This window comes from Drosophila virilis, chromosome 3, assembly GCF_030788295.1.
Source record: "Drosophila virilis strain 15010-1051.87 chromosome 3, Dvir_AGI_RSII-ME, whole genome shotgun sequence".
Taxonomy (NCBI): domain Eukaryota; kingdom Metazoa; phylum Arthropoda; class Insecta; order Diptera; family Drosophilidae; genus Drosophila; species Drosophila virilis.
Genome location: NC_091545.1, coordinates 22,642,001 through 22,661,706, shown reverse-complemented (window position 1 = coordinate 22,661,706; position 19,706 = coordinate 22,642,001). Strand labels below are relative to the sequence as shown.

At 42.4% G+C, this 19,706-nt stretch overlaps 2 protein-coding genes across 3 annotated transcripts in view; both read right to left on the bottom strand.

Annotated features, from left to right (window-relative positions):
• Eip78C (Ecdysone-induced protein 78C) overlaps window positions 1–19,706 on the bottom strand; it is a 39,315-nt gene that overhangs the window by 7,929 nt on the left and 11,680 nt on the right.
• On the bottom strand, window positions 420–1,321 carry LOC138911011 (uncharacterized). 2 transcript variants are annotated; one of them, XM_070207806.1, is made up of 2 exons: window positions 1,221–1,321; window positions 420–1,162 (listed from the first exon to the last, which is right to left on the bottom strand). In XM_070207806.1, the coding sequence occupies exons 1-2, from the start codon at window positions 1,228–1,230 to the stop codon at window positions 669–671; spliced, it is 504 nt and encodes a 167-aa protein (XP_070063907.1). In that variant the 5' UTR covers window positions 1,231–1,321; the 3' UTR covers window positions 420–668. The 2 variants fall into 2 exon arrangements, with proteins under 2 accessions (XP_070063907.1, XP_070063908.1); XM_070207807.1 differs by having other exon boundaries at window positions 420–1,159; window positions 1,221–1,312.

The window sequence follows — 19,706 nt, the reverse complement described above, 5'->3', positions numbered from 1 at the left end:
CGTGCTAAATTTGTTGCTTGCCAGCGACAACAACAACACCAATAAACACAACGAGGCAGTAATAATAATAAAAAAAAAAATACACACGAACACGCAGCAGCCGCCCCGCCCAACGCCCAACCGCCCACTCGCAAATAAAAATTGTGTCAAGCAATTTGCGTACATTAACGCATAATTTTTGCTATTGTTGTTGTTGTTGTTGTTGTTGTTGTTGTTGTTGTTGTTGCCTATTCATGCCGCCAATTGCAATTTAATGAGCGCTAAAAGCAAGGCAACCAACCAGTTTGAACCGAAACGGTTCGAGCACGCTATTTAAATTTACTTTTTACCATGAACCGAACCCTAAACCAAATCCCAGACAAAAAAGAAAGAAATCAACAGCTGAACCGAGACACGAACCGAAAAGTAAAAGGAAAATCTTCTTAGGAAAACCAACTGCAAAATTTAGATACATTTTATTTAACCATATATGTAATAGAGTTCAAAAGAAGGCCGTATCGAAAGCATTTCCAAAGTGCAATAATTCAGTAAAACTACGTGAAAGTCTTCAACAAAACACGATTTGAACCACATGCTGGTTCAAACCCCGCTTCAAGCAGAAGCCACTTCACGAACCATCTTCTTTTCTTTTTGACTTGTTCGGGCCCAGGTTTTTATTGTTCCACTTTTTAGTCCCTGCCCGCGGGGCAGTTGCGCACATTGCTGGGAAAATCACAAACGAAATGTTTGCGATCGAACCACTTGCCAATCTCACAGAAACCCAGCCGCGGACAGTTCTCCACGCAGGTCCAGAAGAAGCGGCAATGCTCGTCATGTGGAATTATCTGGCCATGGAAGGCACACTGCACCTCCGAATTCTGGCAGTCATCTGGCGGCGGCGGCGAGAAGGTGGACGTGGAGCACTCGCCATCCACGCGCGGACACTTGCCCGGCGCACAGGCTCGCAGCTGGACATCAAATACAAATCCGGGCGGGCACAGCTCGTGCTGAATGCTGCTCGCACCGCACTTGTAGTAGGCGCTGCAGTCCTTGCAGTCCGGCACCAAGTCGCCCACCTGATGGCCCGTGCAGAAGCAAAAGCCGTCCAGGTTGCACGTCACCGTAGGCCCAAGCTGAGCCAGAGCCTGGCTGACGCACAGCAGCAGGCAGAGCTGAATAACTGCTGCAGGAGAACTCTTTAGATTGGCAACCAGGACTCGTGACTGAATAGAAGGCCTCACCTAACTGCATCTGAGTAGGGGTTCTGCTATAGTCTTCGACGCGAAAGAATCTTAACTGATGGCTGCTCAAAGACTGCCTTTGGCATTTTATAGCATTGCGTTTATAGATAGCTTAGATGTGGCACACAACTCACAGATAGAACTATTGATTTAGCTGTTGACCTGCCTGCACCACTCCAGTGGATAACACTATAATTCAACATAGTTTAAGTGATTTATCAGTTGATAGTGCGCTATTTGTACAGCTATACAGAAATGAACTGATTTTTACTAAAGCAAAGAAAGTTGTTTAAAGAAAGGTGAGAACTGTCTCAGCCAAGGGCCACGCAAGGCACAGAACTATTTAGTTGAGTTTGGTTTATTTCGATAAATTTAACGGTAGCTGAATTTACCTATCGATAAACGAATACATCGATAATACGGCATTTAAGCATTTATCGATGATATCGACTTGGATCGATAGTTATGAAATATGGTTAAACATCGTTATCAAGCACTTGCTGCTGATAGTTAATAGCTCTTGTTAAATATCGCATTTCAAGCATTTATCGACGATATCTACTTGCAATCGATAGTAAAGAGATATTTTAATTGAGCATTATTTACTTGTTATTGACAGTTAAGAACTTATGCCAAACATTGTAATTAATCATTGAGCTGTATTCTATGCTCGATATAGATGATTAAATGCTCCTTTAAATATCCTCATATACTATTGAAAGATTATATGGCAACTTATAAGAACAACAAATTAATTTGGATGGACAGAAAGCTAAATATAGGTATTCAAATGTTAATACTATTCAAGAATATCTATGTACTTATAGGTAAATATACTTGGAGATACTTGCTTCAACTGAACTATATTAGCTATATTAAAATACAGAACTAGAAAATATATATATGCTTAGAGTTAATGGTGTGGGATTACACTCTGTAAGGGCATAAAAAAGCGTCTACTTATCTTAGTAGAAGGGGAGTTTCCTAATCGAAGGTTTGATACCAAAGTAGCTGTTGAACTTGTAAGCTTTATTTTATTAGCCAGTTAGTTGGCCAACAATGCTGATGTGCTTAAAGCTTAAGTGCAGGTATTCCATTTATATAGAATGTAATAAGCCGCAATTGTGATTCCCTTGGGCCTGTGTCCATTGTTCATTGACAATCGCTTGAAGTGGTTTGATTTTGTGGTTTTTCGGTCACTTGGCGACCTTTTTGCATAAACTTATGGCCGAAAGTCGAAAATCGAAAATCAGGTCCCACGCAGCATTTGAACAAAAGCCGCAATCGAAGCGAACACAAAGAGGCAAAAATTTGGCATTCATTTGGGCCAAATCAAGCGAAACCAAAGCCAAACAAATTGCCAGAGTCTGTGGCTAATCGCCTTAGTTGCCCCTTGTGCCACGTGTTGTACATTTGAAATGTAAGGGCGCGCGGGCGGTTGGCAAGTGTTGCCATTTGTTGCCTAAATCGGGCAATAAATGCAACTGAGCGGAGCGGGGCAAAGAGCCAGAGCGAATATGAATAAAAAATCAGCAAGAAATCAAAATCAGTCAAGGCATATGCAAATTTTGAACTGACCTACTCCCATATGAAAAGCAAATGAAACGACGCCCCAAAAGAGTTAGAGGCAGGCCGACAGACAGACCGTCAGACAGACAGACAGACAGACAGACGAGAGTCCAAAATCGAATGCGAATTGAAGAAAACGTAGGAAATCAAAATACAGAATTGATTTATGCAGATATTTATGTAAAGTGCGTGCAATGCCTGATGATGATAATGTGCTCGATGATGATGATGATGATGATGATGATATCAGCTGGGAGGGCGTTGAACGATCTTTTGAACGATCGTTTAGTTACACTCAATCAGTCAGTCAATCAGTCAGGCAGTCAATCAGCAATGCTTATATTGTCAGCAATTAACGTGTTCATTATGCAAATCCAAAAGCTAAGCCGCTTAGCTCTGGCATGGAGAAAGGCTTTCGCCCCACAGTAAATGGGTTGAGTGCTGTTGTTTTTTTTTTTTTATTTTCATCTTTTTTTCTGAAGAGGTGTAAATGCTTGCTGGCACAGATCTGTGACCCCTCTCTCATCACTCCCCATCCCTTTCCTCTGCTGCCCGCTTGGCTTGGCTGACAAATATAGTTTTAATGCCCATTCAAAAAGTTACCGAGCTCCGCCGGCGACACATAACTACTGCTACACACACAGCCATAGCCAGAGCTATGGGTTAGCTCGCATATGTATCTTTCAGATACATGTTTGAGTATCTACAACTACGTACATATAATTCACTTAAGCGCGCTCAACGAAGCGGGATGAATGACCTCAATTTGAATAGTTGTCCATCTCTCGCCCCGTCGTCTGTCTCTTCCCCCTCTCCCCGCTCTCTCTCTGTCGGTTGTGTTTGCCTTCTCGTTCCATGACTGACTTTTTGGGTGCCATTTAAATCAACGCTGCCGCCTACTTTGGACAGCGGCTTTTTAGCCGCTTTTTATCTCACTTCATTTTATACCCTTGCAAAGGGTATTTCATTTTGGTTATGGAGTTGGTGAAGATATCTTGTGCACATATATGATATGTAAAATATGTTCTCATAAGAGCTTTAAAATAGATCAATTCGATTTTAAAGACATTTTGTTATGATAACTAAGAATATATAATATTTACATTGTATTATCACTGATACTTTCTATAAAATATAAAATTTATCTAAAAGAATTTAACATATCTGTAAGGTCTTATTTAATATGTTTGATATACAATATAACTCCTATGGAAAGAAATGCTGGATAATAAAAGTTTTGCATGCAAACACTTTGAAGCCATGTAAGGGTATTAAGTCTTCGGCGTCTTCTTGCGTGCTTTTCACTGCTTTTGTGTGTTTTTTTGATTGCATTCTGGTCAAATTATTCAAATGCTCCACAATTTTCGGGCCAGTTTTCTCCAGTAAACACATTAAGCGCAAGAGAATTGAGGTTAGAATCATAGCTGCTGATGCTGCTGCTGCTGCTGCTTCTGATCTGGCCCCCAAAGGAGTGGCCGGAGTGGCTCCACTCGCTGCTCCGCCCCGCATCCGCCCCGCATCCACCCCGCATGCCAGCTCCATCAACACTTTTATCTGTTTGACACAATTTTCTGGGCGCAAAGTTGAGCGGTTGCTGCTGCTGCTCCTCTCTCATCTGTCTCCTCTGTGCCCAGCCAGATTTTTCTTTAGTGACACAGTTTAGATTACACACACACACACACACACACACATGCTTATAAACATGGCGCGTTCTCTTTTTGTATATTTTGACTACCTAATTAGATAAAAAATACAGTTGGCTGCCGTTGGCGCAGCTGCCCCCTGCCCTGCTCGCAGTCCCATTTCCATTCCCCTGCTGTGGCATGCCCCAATGGGAGGTGTTAAAAGTTGCATTCACTTTGGTTGCAATGCGGAGGCGTTGCCACAACCAACAACTGCAGCGGGTGTCGAGTGCTGTGCCAGCTGAAAAGTGAGTTAGTTTTGTCTCTTTGCAACATTCGAGATTGCGACCGTGTGTGTGTGTGTATGTGTGTGTGTGCCCCACTTTGTGCTCAAACAGGAATTTTTTATAGATACCACAAATTAGGGCAACTTTATGCTTATTCGATTAGTTTAGGGCTGCATAAAGTGCACACATGTTGATGAGAAATATTATAAGGGAAAGTTATCAAAAGCCTGGACAGCAGCTGAATAAAAGCTACAAATTATGACCAGGACTTTAGCTGGTTCCCAAATTTAATGCTAATTAATTCTAATCAATACACGAGCACAAGAATATATATTTAGAATATACAATAAAAGTGATAAAAATAAGTTTTATTTTTGTTTAATCTCTCGACTCAGTCAACCCAACAAAGCTATCTACCAAAACCAATATTGATAATAATTTAAATGAATTTAAGTCCCAATAAACTGAGCTCAGTGCAAAGTTCAATAAAATACAAGTAAAGTCAAAACAATTATAAGCAACGCCTCCGCAGCGCTCGTTAAGCGTTTATTGAACTTGATTTTCGTTAAAGCTCAAATTCACAATTAAATTTGTGCAAAAGTTAAAAAATTCGTAATGCAAAAAGCGTCAAACAAATTAGCCATAATGCGAATGCGGCTATGCGAATGTTAATTAGACATTCAGATACAGCAAAAATTGTGTAGAGCAAATAATATTAGAAAAGTATTTTAGCGAGCGGAAGCAATTCACAGTGTAAACAAGTTGAGGGGCAAACGGGCTAACAGGGCGTATGAGTAATGCCGAAAGTTACGCAAATGCCAGCCTCGTCGGCTGCTTATCAAATATTTGAACTAAAATGTGTAGCTAAATTAAAACAAACAACGGCAAAGGCAGCTCTTAGACATCAGACAGTAGCCAAAAAACAAAAAAAAAAACAAAAAACAAAAAATTAGAAGAGAGAAGCATATAAAGTCGAGGCAAATAAATGCTTGCGACGCGATGCTCCAATTTGATAAGCGTTGCTCGCATTAGCAATTAGTGAATTAAAAGCCGAGCGAGAGGCGCGCATTTGTGTGCTATAAATGTTGCCATGGGCCGCATCGAGGGCCCAGCTCCCGGGCGCCTTAATGAAAAGGCAAACAATTAAATTAGCCAAGAGGCCGGCAAGTCGGCAAGTCGGCAAGTCGAAATTGCGAATCAACCGACAACATCAAAAATTCACATCGACAGCGAAAAACTAGAACGGCGCGCATTTGTGAAATGCCAATCGCCAGTGAGAGCATGTCCGAGACGAGATATATATACTATATATATATACATATACATATATATATATATATATAGAGAGACATGTGTGAGATCAATGCTCGCTGTCGATCCATGCTGCGATCGGATCGTTAGGGTGCGCGCCGGCTGTGATTGATTGAATTAATAATACAAATTAGCAGCGCCAAGTAGGTAAGATCAATGATCTCGCCAAGCCAGTAGCCCGATCTCCCCAGCGATCTTGTGCCCAGGGCGTGGGTGTACATATGGATCACAACAAGATCAACACGAGTAGCTGATCAGGGCACAAAATTGATCGTTTAGCATTTGATATGATCAGCCATGATCGCTATGAGGATCAGTCTAATTATGAATCCCTATGATCCCTCATCTCTATCTCTATTATTTAGTTTAGTTTAACAATAGAAATTAGCAGCACCAAGTAGGTAAGATCAATGATCTCGCCAAGCCAGTAGCCCGATCTCCCCAACGATCTTGTTCCCTAGGCTTGGGCATACGAATGTATCACAACAAGATCAACACAAGTAGCTAGACAGTCCATAAAATTTATATTTCAGCTGTTACCAGAGATCAATTGACAGCATTTGATTTAATCAACTATGATCGCGCTGAAGATCAGTCCAAGAATCTTTATGATTTATCATTTTTCGTTGTGGGTGGCAACATCATCTCGCTCTAGCTCTATTATTCAGTTTATAATAAGATCGTTTAGCTGCGCTCAGTCATTAAATTAAGTCATCAATATTACAATTATTTAAGAGTTTACGGCTCATTCGTAGAATATGATAAAAAACAAAGCTTGAGGCATGCGCCTTAGAGTTAAATTTTCTCTTTGAAGATCTATTATTTAGTTAAAGATCATTATGATTTATGATCTCTTACTCTATCTCTATCTCTCACTCTCTCTCTCTCTCTCTCTTTGGTTCGTAATATCAGTGTGTCAACTTAATAAGCTGTAAGATTTGTAAATCCAGATTATGAGTTCTTCTTAAAAAGTCATATTTTGAAGATCAGACTAGTTAAGGATCTTTATGATTTATGATTGTCAATATTATCTTTCCCATCTCTCTCTCTCTCTCTCTCTCGCTGTCCCTGTCACCCTATCATTGTCTCTGTTTCTGTCTGTCAACATAATAAGATCAGAACATGATCAGGTCGTGTAGTTAATGAAAGAGCCAGCAAGTCGTTGGCTTCATTATGAGCACGCACGATCAATGACCGACAATGGAAGAATTGCAGCGCGCGCTGCAGCCGGCGGCTGAGTGATTTCTTCCTCCGCAAGGAGCCCCAAAGCCGAGCGGCGTCTGCGGGGCACTGGCCAATGGCTACCGCTAACGATGCCAGCAGGGAGCACGCCCTGACGGTGCGTTGAACTATAAACGTCGTCGTTGATCGTCGCCTCGCCGCCTCGCCGCCTCGCCGCCTCGCCGCATCGTCGCCTCATCGTCAGTGAGCTTTCTTCTTCTTGTTGTTGTTGTTTTTGGTATGCTTGTTGTTGGTGTTCGCATTTCATTCTTGACTTTTTTGCTGGGCGCTTTCGCTGTTTGGCAACGTCATCGTGGGGCAAACAAACATTATGAGCACGCTCATAATGAGCGACTCGTTTTGCAATCTCATAATCAGCTACCGGCTCCAGCCAAGTCTCCGCAAACAAAAATAAAAGCAACAACAACACCAGCAAGTAAAAAGAAGAAAAAAAAGAATTAAAGCTCTGTTGTTGCTGTTGTGCGCAGTGCAACGATTGCCAGTTTTTGGGCATGCCCTCTCACTCTTGCATCTCGCTCGCACTGCTCTCATGCGGGCTGTCGCTGTCGCTGTCGCTCTCACTCTGGCTGATCAGCTGTGTGTGTCTGTGTCTGGCCGCAAGTACTCTGGATCAATCCCTTTATGCTTTGCTCTTCTGCGCCTGCTTCATCTTGTTTTGTTCTTGTTTCTTTGCATATTTACAGCGCGCTGCTATCAAAATGCAGCGCTGCCAGCGTCGTCGCACTGGTGCTTCACCCTTTGCAGTCGTCGCGACGTCGTCATCGCTATAAAGTGTCAATGCACTTGTTCTTATTTCAGTCAGTACATGTACGTGTGTGTGTGTGTGTGCGAGTGTGTGCTGTGCGTGTGCTTTGCTGCGTCTTCACGTGCGTCGCCATTGCCTCCTGCTGTTTTGACTGCACCCGCCTCTCTTTCGTTCTAACTCCCCGCTCTCTCGCTCTCTCTCTCTCTCTCTCTCTCTCTCTCTCTCTCACTCTGCCATTGCGTCTGCTGCTGGCTGTTGTTCAATCCTTTTTGCTTTCCGCTTTTGAAGCACTGGCTCAGCAATGCCGACGTCGTCGTCGTCGTCGTCGTCTGCTGCGTCGAGTGCTCTGCCGTTTCTCCCTCCCCCCCTATACATACGTTCGTTCGTACGGTCGTTGGTCGCTTGCTCTCTGCCTTTGCACTTTGGTGCATCCTTGTCTGGCGTTTGAACTTTTTTTGTTCGTTTTGCTGATGTTGTTGCTGTTGTTGTTTCTGCTGTTGTTGTTGTTGCTGCTGTTGCTGCTGCTGCTGCTGCTGTGTGTGCAATCTTTGTTCTGCAGACGTCTGGCCTCTGCCCGCCGCTTCCCCCCCCCCCCCCCCCCTTGTAACTGTGTGTGTGTGTGCGTGTGTGTATTGGCATTTGACTCCATTTAAAGTTTGTTTCGCTTTATTTTGCAAATAAAATTAACTCAACTGCCAGCAGCAAAGTGCAAGTGAAAATTGCAGATGCAGCCGCAGCCACAGCTCTGAAGCTGCAGTTGCCAACTGCTTACTCGCCTGCTCGTCACCCTCCCGCCACTCCCCCCGACGCTCACGCTCTTTGTTAACCGAGCGCTTGTCCCACCTTCTTTGTGCCCTGCGTCTGGCGTTTGCTAATGAGCTGAGGCGCAGCATAAGCGCAGTTACGCATAAATGTGAATTGGGCACACATTAGCTTAAGGGCTTGCCACTTCTCAAGGAATTCAAATTTGTGTGGTACCTAAATATACCTATGCATGTGGATATAGGTGCGGGTATGTGCGGGTATATAAGGTAAAAAAAAGTGCTTACATATTGCTCTCTCCCACTTACACGTATTAACACAAAAGCACTCACAAATTAATGGCAGAGAAAAAATAACTAAGAAAAACACCAGAGTCTGCAAGGTTTACTTAAATTCATGAGAAGCGCATAGAAGAGCGATATTTACGAACTTGACAATGCTAGTGTGCGTAAGATAAGACATGTACCGAAAGAAAGTTTGAGTGGGTGATAGGTGAGAGGAACCAAGAGAGAGAGAGAGAGAAAGAGGCTTTTAGGAGTTCGATATTGCTTATAAGCCAAAGATAAGCCTATAACATTCTAGCTGAAATAAAATTCACTTCACCCAAGCGTTATACTGGCTCACAACTTAAACTTGTTGGGAATTCTAAATGCATGCACTGTGATAAAAGTAAGTTGAGGCGTGTCTGCCTTTCAGTTTATTGTGCTGCCGCATCGCTGTTAATATTTGTGTTAAATTTTCTCAAGTTTAACATACGAAAGCGACTTTCCGCTAGCTAACACACAGCATTTAACCTACTTTAAACTTGTCTTGTGCATTTTTGGGCACAGTCATTAGCCAAGCAGCAACAGCAGCAACAGCAACACTTATTTTTATCGCATGTCTCATCAACAGCAGCAACAACAGCAACAACAGCAACAGCGGCCATCAACAGCATTTAACAGGCCCATCAACTGAGACGTCGTCGTCGTCGTCGTTGGCCTCAGCTACCTGTCCACTTAAGCACCGCTCTGGCCGCCTTCCCGTGCCACTTACTAATTCAGTGCAATCACCACCTGTGTCACATTTAAATACGTTTTGCAATAAAAAGGCGCATCAAAAGGCGCTCTCCATGGGAAGACAAGGCCCCGATACCCGCTCCAATACTGCAGCAGACCAAGTTCTCTGCTCTTTGGCCAGCTTTTGACCTTACTGTCCCTTTGGTATGTTGCCCGTTTCGCTTCGAATGGATCGTCAACTTCTTTGACAGCCACATAGAAGCCACGCACACTAAGTACACACACACACACACACGGGCACATTATGAGCTGCAGCTAAGAGCTCCGTTTCTTAATCATCATCAGCGTTGTGGTTATTGTGGTTATGGTCGCCTGCACCTTGCCACACATTGTGGCGACTTGGAGGTGGCTCTGTTTTTTCCGTCTCTCACATTTTGATTCTATTCAATTTGGAGGTCACTCTTTGCTAACTGCATTTGCAGCACATATTTGTATCTCTATCTGTATCTGTATCTGTATTTGTATCTGTATCTGTATCTGTATCTGTATCTGTATCTATAACTCTTTTCTTTGTATCTGCAGCCAAGCATGACCATGCAGAGAAGCAAAAAAAAAACAAAAAATGCAAAGCCGAAACTAAAACAGTTTGCGGTATATTCTTGGCCCAAAAATGTCAATTATAATGTTTCAAAGCGGGCCACGACTCCAACACGCTTCACAAATTTTTAAGAATTTCAAATTGCAGTTCATTTTAGAAAAATCCTTGGTTTGGGAAAATATTAATTACAAGAAATCAATAAGCAATCTTTCTGTACCAATCTAATTTTCTTTTAAATTTTAAAAGCTTATCATAACATTTGCTAAATATGTTAATACTTATCCTTAACAGTTGAAAGCCGAAATTCCCATAAATTTGCTTACCATAAGCCAAACCCAGTTTACAGAAGAGAACATAAACGCCTAATTATGTTTTTTGTTAAGATCCGTACTAAACAAAAGAAACCATCAACAAAATCCGTATCGTATAACTTATTTTGTTAAGTTTCCTAATGGGCGCTGTTAACAGAAAATTCTGTTATTATAATTAACAGAATGTTATCTAGAGCATGTTAAGGTATATTTCAAAGCTAGTGCACATTTTTGAGCGACATTAGCTTTAAGGTATTTCTTAATTAACTTTTATCTTCGTTTTTTTTTTTTTTGCCCAAAGTAATGTTTGTCAATTAATTGCTCAACACTAGACCACACCCTTTACCAACACACACACGCACACACGCACACATAATCAATACAATTTGGTGAGTGCATAGCCCATCTGAAAGATACACACACAAGCCCAAATGAATTGTTGACACATCAAATCTAAATTGTCCAGTCCATATAAGTTCATTAATGTCACGAAACACACTTCAAGTTTTTTTTTTTATTTATTTTTTTTTGTCATGTGAACCGAAAAAAACAAAATAAAAAGCAGGCAGAAAATGAAGACAAAAAAAATTGCCGATTAAAGCGAACGAGAAGACAAAAATGTGAGCCAACAAAAATAACTAAAATAATAATAATAATGAATAAATAACAGCAGATACACACTCATACACACAGACACACGCACACAGAAAGTATCTGTATCTGTATCTGTATCTGTCTTTGTATCTGTATCTGTATAATGGCCACTCGCTTGTAGCGCAAAAAAAAAACAATATATATAGTAAACAACAACAAATATGTGGGTCAATTTTGTAATAAAGTAGAAATGTGTGCAACCACATGAGAAGAGGCAAGAGGCAAGCCATAGAATTGCGGCACGCAGAACTTGCAGCCAGCCCCTTGCCACACTGGCCAATTGATGAGCAGCTGATTGACGGGCCTGGACATGGGCATGATGCGTTAGAGCAGCATCGATTGGAGCACACCCAACTCCCCTCTACCCCTACCCCTACCCCTGGGCATACTTAAGCAATTATCCGGCTGGGTAATTGGCCCGCTTAACTGTTAATGGGCCGCCTCGAGTTGAGCTTAACGGTAAGTTTTAAAGCAGACTTCAAAGATTGAAGATTGAAGATTGGAGACTGGAGACTCAGCTACTTGGATAATGGGTACCCGGTCTGGGTACTGACTGTTTTGGTCAATGAGCTTTGAGCTCAGCTGCCAGAAGTATCTCATGGATACATTAACTATAGCTAGACTTTGTGCTAGTTTTATTTTGTTGTTGCTGTTGTTGTTGTTGTTTAGTTTTAGTTTTGCCTTTTGCTTTGTTAGTCTTTAGCGCTCGGCAGATGAATTCATGCCTTTTGTGAGATTTAATTGTTATTCATTTGGCTGCGGCGCGCGTTCGTCATTCGTTCGCTATTGTTTGTTGTTGTTGTTGTTGTTGTTGTTGTTGCTGTTGTTGCTTTAGTTTCGTTTTGGCTTTGGCCAAACCTTGAACCGCACCGCATTCAGTTTATTGGCCGCGTTTTTACAACGAATACCGTTGCGAGCTAAGCGTTTGGCTCGACTGGCTGCCAGTCTGCTCTACGATGATTACGCGATGATCATAATGATTATAACAATAATAATGAAGATGATGATTATTTATGAGCAGTTTTTTTAGTTGAGTTGCTTTCTGGCGTACACATACACAAGCATATACACACATATAGAGGCCAGCCGGGGCAGGTGAGCCGTTCGATTCTGTCGCCAAGTCAAAACTTTTAGATAAAGATACAGTTGCATGTATAGATACAGATACAGATAAAGATACACATACATATATTTATCTGCATCAAGAGACAGATACGGGCACTCAAATAGGCGACAGATAATCCGTAGATATGTAGATACAACAGTTGCAGATATTCAAATACTCAGATATAAATATTGCTACAGCAAAAAATAAATGTACATTTACATAGATTTAGATAAGAATACAGATACTCAAACAGAGGTCGACAGATACAAATACTAATACCAATAAATGCAAATAATCTGAAAGCACGTGTGCAGATACAAATATTGTTAGAGATGGGACAAATAATACAATGACAATAATACACACGCCTACAGATGCGAATGCAGGTAAAGATACAAATATTCAGACACCGATTTCGATTATGATTTGGTAACAGTTGCAGGCACAGATGTAGATAACTTTGAAGATACAGATACAGATACTTATGCGTTGCAGATACATTTTTCGCACACGTGCCGCTCCGTTATCCTTGGGCGCAACGGCCACATTCAAAGCGCTGCCTGCCACTAACTAAGTTGCCTATTTTGTTGTTGCATATAATTTATTTATTCATTTATTTATATTTGCAATTTGCTTTGGCTCGTTTTTTTTTTTTCTTTTCTTGACTTGGCCGCACAAGGACGAATTTTGATGTTAATGAACTCGGCAAACAAACATTTTGACGGCAAGTGCGTCTGCATGTGTGCGTGTGCGTGTGTGTGTCTGTGTGTGTGTGCGTGTGTGTGTATTTGCAATTTTTGTTGCCAATTTGTCAACTATTTAATGTGAATATTCGCTGGTTAAACGATCTATGTACATGTGTTCAACATAATGGAAGCTAATTTATTCATAGCGATTTTCTAGATACCCTATACAACTGGCTGAGAATGGGGTATATTCAATTACAAAAGAGTATGTCCAAGACGAAAGTCGCTCTCAGCCAAAGTACATTGTGGAATATTTGATAGAGTATTTAGCAGTCGTGCTTTGCTTCCATGTATCTAAGAAGATTACGAAACATGGCACTCAGCAGCTGCAAATAGTTGCCTGACATCCTTCTATGAATGCCACTCTATTGGGATTATGTTGCGACTGCGGCTGCGGCAGCTGTTGCACCTGTTGGCCAACAGCTTGTTGGCCACTTTCATAGCTGGACACTTGAAAAGGCCAACGAGGCAGCAATTTTTATGTTTCCGGCTCTGATTAGAGCCGAAGATGCGCCCTAAACCGGAATGCAAATGCCATGCGAGCCTAACTGGGCACAAATCAATTGGCCAAAGAAGCAGCAGCAGCAGCGGCAGCAAAATCAAAGCAGCAGCAGCAGCGGCAGCAGCAATAATTGCAACCAGTTTTGCAATAGTCGCCGTGTGTTGAACTAAACCAGTTTTGTATTTACTTTTTTTTTTATTTCATTTTTGGTTTTTTGTCTTTTTTTTTTTTGGTACGGAAAATGTAGGAAGTAAAATGCAACAGCAGCAGCAACAATAACAAAGCGACAGACAGGAAGTTGCAGGCCGTTTTGTGGTGTGTGAATGATGTGAATGAACCTGCCAATTGTGTGTGTGTGTGTGTGTGTGAAGGAGTAAGAGATACACGCGTGTGTGTGTGAGCTGCTTGATTTAGGCTGATTACATTAATATTAAGCATACGACGCGTAAGACTGAATTATTTATGCCGTGGGAGCGCGAGAAGGAGAGAGAGCGCAAGAGAGGGGTTCGTTGAGTGGGAGTGCAAAAGGAAATGCGAAAGACAACAAGAAAAGAAGAAGAATTCAATTTACCATTCAATTGGGAGCAGCTCAGAAATGCCTGAGGCCGTCCTGCCGCCAGCTTCAAGCGGCCGCTGTCCAAAAATAGGCGCTGCCTTTTCGCCTCAATTTTGTTTGTTGTTGTTGTTGTTGTTGTTGTTATTGTTTTTGAGCGCCGTTCATTGGCTTTAGTTGCTGTTGTTGTTGTTTTTGTCTCGTGTTGATTTCAGAAACTTCACTTAAAGGCAACAGTTTTGCCTCTTCTGCTTTAATTTCACTGCTCTGCTTTGATTTGGTTTGGTTTTTTTTATTTTTTTTTTTTTGTGTTGTATGCTTTATTTTTTTGTATTTTCCTTTTCTCTGGTGACTTTTTTCACTGTCACTTCGGCGGCAGCTGGAATTGGGGAACTCTCTTCCACACACTGCAACAGCAGTGGCAGCGGCAGCGGCTGAGGCAGCGGCTGGGGCAGGCCTCAACGGGCCGCAACTTCAACTTGATTTTGAAATTCAAATCACAATGCCCGCGAGCAATTTATGCAACACACTGTGGCGAGCTCTGGGACGCATCAATTGTTGCAAGTATTTCTGTGTGCGTGTGTGTGTGCGTATTGAACTCTTTAACGCACTTTTTAAGTTACAAACTTTTTCCGTTGATTTTGCTGACGAGCCTACAAAACCTTCTTCTGATTTTCTGATTTTTTTTTTTTTTTTTTTTTTTTTGTATTTGCTTTTTTGATAAATACACAAAACGAACGCGAAATCGAGCTGCGAGCAGCGCTTGTTGTTGTGTTCGCTTTGAGGAGCGTTCGCGTGCCGCGCGCTTCGAGCAACGAGAGACAACTGTAAACGAGCAAACGAACGACAGCGAAGCGACGCGAACGAATAGCGGCCGCTGCTTCAGCGACGTCGACGCAAAGCTTTTACAGCAGCAGCAGCAGCAGTCGCAGCAGCAGCAGCACTCCAAGAATATGAGAAGCAAAACAAAGAAGTGCAAAGAGCAGCAGGCACTGACACAGAGAGAGAGAGCGTCAGTCAAAGCTATTCAGAACTGAGAGAGAGAGAGAGGGCGAGGGAGAGCGAGAGCGCGGGCGCGGGCGGACGACTGCTGCAGAGCGAGCTTTTTATTGCTTGCAGAACTTTCAAATGCAGCAGGAAACGTTGCAGTAAGCAGCGACGGCGACGTCGACAGCGACTGCAAGCCAATTGAAATTGAGTAACGAGATTTAGCTGCCAGTGTGTGTGTGTGTGTGTGTGTGTGTTTTGCATCCGTGAGATTGCAACGAAAAGCTGCCCAACCGGTGTTAGATGCATTTGCATTTTGAAGCTGCAACTGCGGCTGCTGCACATTTGGCAACGTGGCCGGCGGCACGTTTTACAATTTGCAACAGCCACCAACAGCAATAAGAAAAAAAAAATGAAACGTTGCGGCTCAAACATGGCGACTGCTGGCAGTTACATAAGCCTTGATTTAGTTGACGGCTTAGATGTGTGTACGTGCGCGTGTGTGCGTGTGTGTGTGTGTGTGTGTGTGAGTATTGGCAATAAGGAAGTAACTTTTCATGTCAGCTTTGTATGCATTGAATGTGCACTTTTTGATCAAGTTGCATGCCTCAAGGAAACAGGATAAGTCGCTTGACACTTTTCCGCTGACAGTTGCCAATTTTGTTGTTGCTTGCCCCAAAAATAAAAACCAAAGACAACTAAATAGATGAAAAAGTGAAGCAAATTACACAAGTTAAACCCACTTAAACAATCTATTTCTATTTTTTATCAATATTTTGTTATTGTTTAAATTTCAGCTAGTAAAAGTAAATGTTTCTGCGGCCCTTGTACAGTTACCGCAAAGCACGCCCAACTACAGGTTTTATTTTTTGATAAAGAACTTGCAATGCAGTTTCCAGCTCGTGGCTCAAATGGTGCCAAGGCGCCACGCCCACGCCCACTAATTTATGAACGAATCGGTGGCTAAACATGGGCCCGTTATTGGCTTGCCAGCCCAGCTATTCCTGCAACTAATTTGCAGCACGCAACATGCAACAAACTGGAATAGGGTGCAGCTGGGTACAAGGGGCATAGGGGGGCAACACGCGTCTCAAGTGGCGATTTCCTCAGCGGGCTTGCGGCATGTCAGGCACGTTTTAACACGCTGCCAGCTTTGATTTAATTTAGTAGCTGCTTGCAACACAAAGCAGCAGGAAGACACTCATCGATCACCGCCGCAAATGAGCAACATAATCATGTTGTTGTTGATGATAATGATGATGATGATGATGAGCAGTTGTAGATACTTATATAAAGTTGCGCTTATGACAGCGCTGGCCAGCAGATCAACAGCAATTTAACATGCAACATCAACTTCAACTTCAACTCCACTTGATTAAGCAGTTAAATCAAACGGTCATCATTGGTGCATGCAGCATGTAGCAAGAGTCGGAGGTGTTTCAACGAGTCTGTCAAAGTGTTGCCGCCGTGGCCACACTTGAGAGCACAGCACAGCACACGAGCCGCGGCGGCAAAAGGTCAACGCATTCTGCTGCTAAAGGGAAATGCCACACAACAGCAGCAGCAACAACGGGCAGCAACAACAACAACAACAACGTGCAACATCACTTAACGAAGCGGCGTGTTAATTGAAGACAGCCAGGCAACTGGCCAAAGCTGAGGTTCAGCTTGTTAGCCAGCGTCTCAGCTGCCGCTGCCGCTGCCGCTGCTGCTGCTGCTGCTGCTGCGGCTGTTGCAAGTGAAGCGTCCGCTTTGGCATTGCCGCCACTTGTCTATTGCTGTTGCTGCTGCTGCTGCTGCTGTTGTTGTTGTGTGTTTTCGCATTTCTGGTAAAAATCAAACGCTTCACTGATTCGTGCGTCAGCTTCAAATGCGTCTGCTGTTGCTGCCGCTGTTGCTGTTGCAATCATGTCTGCTTGCATTTTGAGCTGCTTCCTCATTTTTGTTGCATGTGCAACCGCATAACTTAAATGCTTCGCTTGCCTGCCCGCACTTTGATCTGTGCAAATCTCTGCTGATTTTCTTCTTTTTATTTTTTGTCTTGTTTCGTATCGTTGTTGCTTTGTTGCAATTGCAAATTTGTTGCAATTAAATAGACACCCAAAGTGCAACTCAAGTGTTGCACGATATAGACACAGTTCAGCTGCGTAAAAAGCTAAATAATAGGGTATATATAGTCTAACTCAAATTAATGATATGTTAACTTCGTATTATTAACATAGTCCAATGACTATCAAAAATTTATACATACAAATAAATAGATACCCCGACCTAAGGAATATATATATATATTGTATGAGCTCCCCTCGAGCAGACACAGCAGCTGTGCATACCCCTGCTCCAATAATAACTATAACAATAAGCCTCGTTAGTTATATAACTTTGCCACATTCAGTGCGAAAAAGTTGCTGCCTGAATCATCTGCTGACTGCTGCAACCCGGCGGCAACTGCAACTGCTGCCACTCGCTTTGGTCAATTTATGTTTTCGCATAATGTGGCAATCACTTTTGGCTGCATAATGGAAATGCGTAATGTTTTTTCCGGGTGGCGCCTTGCCCAACAATTCGCCAGATGCGCAAGCAAACGACGCGTGAAGTGGCAGCAACTGTTGCAACAGCAACAGCAACAGCAGCAGCAGCAACTGTTGCAATTGGCAGCTTTATCAAAGCGGTTGCTGTCGCTGATAAAAGTGCACTTTGAAGCACGCAGAATCGCGGAAGCGTCAAGAAAAATGCGTGCAACGCCCGCTGGCCATTGAACCCCAAGGCGGGTGCAATTGTCAACGTACTGCGTGTTGTTGTTGTTGTTGCTGTTGCTGCTGCTGTTGCTGCTGTTGTTGTTGCTGCGATGACTCGTCAACTATTAAGTATACGCAGCAACATGCATTTATACGGCGAATGGCAACGCATCATAATCATTTACTTTTCCACTAGCTGCGACAACAATGCCTGCAACAACAACAACAACAACTGCAACAACAACAAGCTCTGCGGTGCCTTGGCTAATTTTATAAACTTATTTATTTTATTTATTCAGCGTTGCCGTGATTTGTTTTTGTTTGTTGCGTTTAGTAAGTGCTTCACATTTATATAATTTTTTCTTCTTCGTTTTTTATTTTGCATATACGGATTTTTATGATATTTACTAAGAAAATTTGTATGCAGCGCGCGTTGCATGCACAGCATGGCAGAGGGCGGGGGTGGCAGTGGGCATGGCGGGTGGGTTGGGCTGTGTTATGGCTTAGTGTACTGTGATTGACATTTAGAAGTCAACGCTCGAGTCGCAGCTGTCGCTGCCATTGTCTGCCTCAACACCCAGCCACGGGCCCGGCCACGGCAACCTCTAATACCCTACAACAACAACAACAATGGGGACAAAGTCAACGTGGGCGACAATTTCCGTGGTAATTTGTCGATGGTTCTGTCATTAAATTGTGTGCGCTAATTGGAAAATGCATCGCTGGCGATTTGGCTAAGTATTTGTTTAGCTGCAATCGATAATTGCTTTAATTGTCGAAAAGTTGGCAGGGGAATGGGCAAAGTGTTATAGACTAAGTGAAAGGACAGCTGCTAAGTGATAATTAAATAAATCATATCTTAGTCTGATTAAGTTTAAGAAGAACACTAATAAGTTTTTAATACAAGAGCTCAATTTGCGATATAATATGCTCCATTGTTATAGTATAGTAATTCGATCCGAATCAAATCAGACAAGTGAGTGTGAGACAAGTAAGAACTAGACCTATTAACATCGCAGAAGGCAACACAAAGTAAGTTGAATTTGTTTAAGCAAATATTTTACTTATAATTGTAAGAATTAATAAAAATAAGAACCACAGATCTCGAGGTGAAACATCATTCATCTCTTAATTGACATTTTATTGCACTAAAGAAGAGGAAGACAGAATGCCACAACTCTTATTCTAATTGTTCTGTCAGTTCTGCCCCAGCTAAGACTCAAACCCAACTCGCAACTGCCAAGCTAACTTTTGCCAACGAAACTTACCCCCAATTGCGGCAAATGCCCCAGTTTTAGCTGCCACCAGCTGAAACTCATTGCCAGGCACAAAGAACTTTGGCTATGCGACTCATTAGGCCAGCAGCTGCTGGCCCAGGTAAGCCTCAGGTGTGAAGACAGCACATTTATCAGACAATGACAATTTCTGTGCCATTGTTTTTATTTTGTTTTTTTTTTTTTGGCGGTTCTTTCGAGCGTAAAAAGTGCGCTGCGCTGTGTGATTTTTTGGCTATTTAAGCAGAGTGCACACAAATTACGCATACGCCGTGTGGAAAGTTACCCCAAAAATGGAAAAAAAAAATGGAAAAAAAGGCAAACGACCTGCCTTGAATTCCGCCCGTTGACTCATTTTTTGGGCAAATAAATTTGCAATTGATGCAGAAATGTGTAAATTTTACAGCAGCAGCAGCGATAACAAGAATTTGTTTCTTTTTTTTTTTTTGGCAAGAACAAATACGATTATTCATACGACA